The 5,910-nt window shown below is 38.5% G+C and overlaps 1 protein-coding gene across 1 annotated transcript; it reads left to right on the forward strand.

The window, feature by feature from the left end:
- Positions 1-2,365: 2,365 nt before the first annotated feature.
- On the forward strand, positions 2,366-3,337 carry LOC123805278 (olfactory receptor 52K1-like). The gene has a single exon (XM_045817758.1). The coding sequence runs from the start codon at positions 2,366-2,368 to the stop codon at positions 3,335-3,337; it is 972 nt and encodes a 323-aa protein (XP_045673714.1).
- The last annotated feature ends 2,573 nt before the right edge of the window (positions 3,338-5,910 follow it).

Here is a 5,910-nt window from a genome sequence, read left to right on the forward strand (position 1 = left end):
AATAAAATCAATGGAAGCTTTTTCTATTATAAGGAAAATTTTAAAATGGCACTATATATGGTAAATGTAGAAAATCAACAACTTTCCTTTATAAGATTGCTGCCAATTCAAAAATATGATAGAAAATTATTGCATTCTCAATGGTAATAAATAGAAAAATATCTAGGAATAAACTTAACAAGAAATGTGGGAGGCCTATTCAACTGTCAACAAATACTGAGTGTCCCCTGTGTGCCAGATTCTGTATTAGGCTCCTGGAATATAAATATGAGCCAGGAAGACACAGTGCCTACTGTCACAGACCAAACAAATAAAATTAAGAGACTACTGAGAGATATAAATCAAAACTTAAAAACTTAGAGCACTATACTCTGATACTGGATGCAAAGACTGAATGTTGTCTAGATGTCAATTCTCCACCAATTATTTCACAAGTTTAATGAAATCCTAATGAATAAAAATCACAACGGGATTATTTTTGAAATTTGGCAAAATGATTCTAATGGTTAAAAGGAAAAACTTGAGAATAACAAAAAAAAATTTTAACAGAAGCATTTCATTTCTAAGTGTCATTAGAAATCTAAATAAATGATGCTACGGTAATTAAAATTGCACAGCACTCTCTTACAACTCAATAATAAAAGACAACCCCATTAAAAATAGGCAAAGGATTTTAAAAAATTATATGTGCCAAAAAATTATATATGCCAATATGCACATGAACATATACTCAACATCATTAACCCTCAGAAAAATACAAATCAAAATGACTAGGATGGCTAGAATAAAAAGATAGACAATCAAAGAAAAGTTGGCAAGAATGTGGAGAAATTGGAACCCTCACACATTAATGGTGAGAATGTAAAATGGTGCAGCTGTTTTGGAAAACAATCCAGTAGTTTCTCAAAGATTAAACATAGAGTTCCTATGTACCCAGCAATTTCATTCCTTTGTATATATCCTAGGTGATGAAAACATATATTCATACAAAAATTTGTACATGGATGTTCAGAACAGCATTATTTATAATAGCCAAACAGCAGAAACAACTCATATATCTATCATCTAATGAGTGGATCATTAAAATGTGGTATATCTATACAATGGAATGTTATTCAGCCATTAAAAAGGAATGGCATACTGATGCATGATATAGCATGGATGAACCTTGAAAACATTGTGCTAAGTGAAAGAAGCTAGCCATAAATGACTATATATTTTATGATTCCATTTATATGAAGTGTCTAAAGTAGTAACTCCACTGACACAGAAAGTAGATCAGTGGTTGGTACCCTAGTCCTGAGCAGACTGGGGAAATGGGGAATTTACATTGAATTGTACATTTTAAATGGGTACACTGTGTAGTAAATGGATTATATCTCAGAAGAATGTTTATTTCAAAAATAAAAAGGTGTTGACCCAAGAACAAAGAGAACGTCACTACCTGTCAAATGACCCCATCACATATAAGAACTTAATCTAGGATAAAGATAGCACAAAACAGTTGAGAAAATGGAACAAAAACAACTAGTTAGCAACTTGGGAGGAGGAAATATTGAGTTAAATTATCACTTTATGTCACATATCAAACTATGATCAAACTGTGATCAAATTGTGAAATATTTATTGAATTTCATATGACTCAAAACTTAACATTAAAAATTAGGCCATATTTCAAAGAACAAAATACAGTATACTATCTTTTTTATCTTTGAATAAGGGTTTGCTAAGCATAAAAGCAAGAAAAAAACTCACACTAAGAAATATCAATAGATTTATTTTATAAATGTAAAACCCTTACTCTTAATAATATCATAAAATAAAAATAGTACCAAGGTTTGGAAAATCTGTTTCAATGGATTAAAAAAGGGGAAATGATTTTAATATTTAAATTGCTGAGAGAAACACTTAGTACCTAGTAGTACTTGGGTAAAGTACATGAAAAGAAAATTCACAAAAAAAGAATATGCAAATCAAAATGTGATATTTTTCAACCATCAAATTACTAAAATTATTTTTTTAATCATGGTAATTTAATACTAGCACCAATGATTCAGTGACAAGATTGATACAACTTTCCTTCAAATCTACTTATTCTCAAAAATGTTCATATAATTTGATCCAAAAATTGTATATCCAAAATCTACACTTAGGGATTTATTTGAAATACAGGCAAAGGTTTATTGAAACATTTCTCATTAAATTATGACATGTAACTTCTCATTTTTTCCTCCCTAAGAATATTGGAGACTCATGAAGACCAACGCCTGGTAAAGCTGGGGCAGGCCCTGGTAGGGGCCAAGGTACAGAAACCAGGCCTCCTGCACTTCTTATCTTCCCAGAGCCATCCTGCTTCCCAGGGAAGATGTCAGTGTGGAGCAATAGCAGCTCCAACTTGTCCTACACCAGCTTCCTCCTGGTGGGCTTTCCAGGGCTGCAAGAGTCCCGCATACTCCTGGTGCTGCCCTTCCTCGGCCTCTATCTGGTGATTGTCTTCGCCAATGCCCTAGTCATCCACACGGTGGTGGCCCAGCGGAGCCTGCACCAGCCCATGTACCTGCTCATTGCCCTGCTCCTGGCTGTCAATATCTGTGCCACCACCACTGTGGTGCCTGTCATGCTATTCAGCTTCTCCACCGGTTTCAACCGCATCTCCCTGGCTCACTGTCTGGTCCAGATGTTCTGCATCTATTTCCTCATTGCCTTTGACTGCAATATCCTCCTAGTCATGGCCCTGGACCGCTATGTTGCCATCTGCAACCCACTCCGCTACCCTGAGATAGTGACAAGTCAGTTGCTGTCTGGCTTGGTGGGGGTGGCAGTTGCCAGGAGCACAGGCATTGTTGCTCCAGTGGTAGGGCTGGCCTCCCGGGTTCGCTTCTGCCGCTCAGATGTGATCCACCACTTTGCCTGTGAGCACATGGCCTTGATGAAGCTCTCCTGTGGAGACATCTCAATAAACAAGACTGTGGGACTCACTATCCGCATCTTCAACAGAGTCCTGGACATGCTGCTACTTGGAGCCTCCTACTCCCGCATCATCCATGCTGCATTTCGAATTTCATCAGGCAGAGCACGTTCCAAGGCCCTGAACACCTGTGGCTCCCATCTACTGGTCATCTTCACTGTGTACTCTTCCACCTTGTCCTCATCTGTCGTCTACCGTGTGGCCCACGCTGCCTCCCAGGATGTGCACAACTTGCTCAGCGCCTTCTACCTGTTGCTCCCGTGCCTGGTCAACCCCATTATCTATGGGGCCAAGACCAAGGAAATTAGGCAGCACCTGGGAGTTCTGTTTCAAAGGGCACAGCTGCAAGTCACCAGTGAAAAGGCCTAATCCCTATCCTCACATAGAGAGCTTTCTGCCTGATTCTCTAGAACTTACAGATCTTACAATCACTCTTAATGTCAAGTGGGTAAATAAGCAGGTGAGTCATCCCTGCTGTATTTTGGCTTTGGGTACCTGCATTCATCTTTGAGTCTTTTATCCATCTTCTGAAAAATACCTACTTATCCAGAGTTACACAGTAACCAATTACAAAGTCAGCTTCTGCCTCTGGCTTCTAAATTTTCTCCTTTTCTTTCTGCATGTGATTTTTTTCTAATATTTTATTTATTCATTCATATACTTATTTCTTAGAGAGAAAGGAAGGAATGGAGAGAGGGAGAGAAATATCGATGTACAAGAGAAACATCGATCAGTTGCCTCTCACATGCCCCCAACCAGGAACCTGGGCTACAACCCATGCATGTGACCTGACCAGGGATCAAACCAGAGACCTTTCAGTTTGCTGGATGACACCCAACCCACTGAGCCACACCTGTCAGGGGTGCATGTGGTTTTCACTGATTCATTCACTCACTCTCATCCATTCATCAAACATTTATCATACAGACATCATACTGACCCCATGACTGCAAAGAAAAGAAAAAAAATGGTCTTTATCCTGAAGGAGGTCCCAACCTAGCAAGCCGTAAAGATGTGTAATGTCTTTACAATAATAGCTTTACATAAAAAATCTGTGAGAACATAGAGAAGGGACAATCATGACCACAGAACACTTCACAGAGGGGGTGAATCTGAGTTTTGAAGGATGAGATTCAGCATTCACTGGAGAGGGAGGAGGTAGAGAGAAGGCAGTCTAGGCCAAGCAGCATGGGCAAGAGGTAAGTGATACAGAAACTGGTACCAGGAGTGGGGTGCTGTGTAATAAAAATCGAAAACATGTGGCATTGGCTTTGAGACTGATCTGGTCACCCAGCCTGTCTTCAGTAATGAATCTTGTTAGGTGTTTAGCCAGGTCCCCTTATCCCTCTTAGTAATTTTCCGTCCATTGGCCCCTACCCTGCTCCTTGGCTATAATTCCCCCTTGCCCATGCTGTATTTGGAGTTGAGCCCAATTCTATACTTAGGTCTCTTTTTCCTTATTATGACAGTCCTGAATAAAATTTGTTTTTACCACTTTAACAACTGTTCTGCTCTAGTTTTTCTTTGATAGTATTCTTGTGCCCTTACAGCTCTGCCATAATCATGAGAACACGCTTGCACTAGCCTGTTGGAGGAACAAAGGATGCATTTAGCAAAACTGAGCTGCCCCAGCCATCCTACAAATGCTAACTAGAAAAGCTGAAAGCCAGCCAATGCTTAAATATGTGAGCAAGCCAAGGGAAGTCAGTAGAGCCACCTAGCTAACCACCCCACATGTGTGAATACTTACAATAAATGTAAATTGAGTTTCTGTGGCTGTTTGCCATGCAGCAAAGAGGTAACTGAAAAAATGACTCAACAGTAGTTTATACACAGCATGTCTACAATAAAAATTAGTCTTCTTCCTTTATCACATTAGTTTGATATATATTGAATGTCTTTTTAACTGCTTGATGATGAGTTCTATAAGGACACAAACTATTTTAAAGATAGAGTAAGGTAGTGAGAAAATATTATTTTAATAGGAAAGTCATTGTTTGACAAAATAAGTTGGCAAATGCTTGAAGGTAGAAAGTACTAACAGCAAGGGGAGTGAGAAAATATTATTTTAATAGGAAAGTCATTGTTTGACAAAATAAGTTGGCAAATGCTTGAAGGTAGAAAGTACTAACAGCAAGGGGATAGTGCCCATTCCAATAACTACCACTCTTCAATCAAATAAACTGGGGATTCTTGGGTAAATGGCTGATTCTAAGGCTGGAGTATGAAAAATAAAAGATGATCCTGGATTATCTTATTGTATCACAAAGTAAGGAAGTGCTCAAAAATAATAGGGGCATGTCAAAAGGATAGCAGGACCAATGTGAAGGGGTTTCCAGTAGCCAAGTCAGGGACAATTTGGGCAACAAAATAAATACAGATAATAGATGATAACTTTTAGAATATGAATCCAAAAGTCCATACTGATTTAGATAGGTAGACAGACAGACAGATGGATGATAAAGGAAAGTTCTTCCTTATGGTAAAACTTCAATTTATTAATGTAGAAGGAATAATAGAGGTAGAAAAATCGCCATTTGTCGAACATCACAGTAATAAACGTTTCAAGCAAGAACGACCAATGTATGCTAAAATTAGCAGGCAAAAATCTCAAAATATTCCCTTGCAAGGTCCCTATTAAGTACCAAGGGAAAACAGTAACTTTACCACAGAGAAACCTGGAAGTTCCTTAAGCAAACAACAGATGATAACATCCCCAATAGTGGCACGAAGTGACATCGTACGTTTTCTGAAATGATGTACTGAGAAGGACACAATATCACTTCTGTGGTATGCTTGCAAAAAAACTGCATAACCTGAATTGAATCAAGAGGAAATATGAAACCACCCCAAAATGAGGGGCACTCCACAAAACAACTTGCTGGTACTCTCCCAGAGTGTTAAAATCCTGAAAGACAGGAAAAGCTGAAAACCTGTTCCAA

This window comes from Phyllostomus hastatus, unplaced genomic scaffold (genome assembly GCF_019186645.2).
Source record: "Phyllostomus hastatus isolate PE091 unplaced genomic scaffold, TTU_PhHast_1.1 phas_scaffold_317, whole genome shotgun sequence".
Taxonomy (NCBI): domain Eukaryota; kingdom Metazoa; phylum Chordata; class Mammalia; order Chiroptera; family Phyllostomidae; genus Phyllostomus; species Phyllostomus hastatus.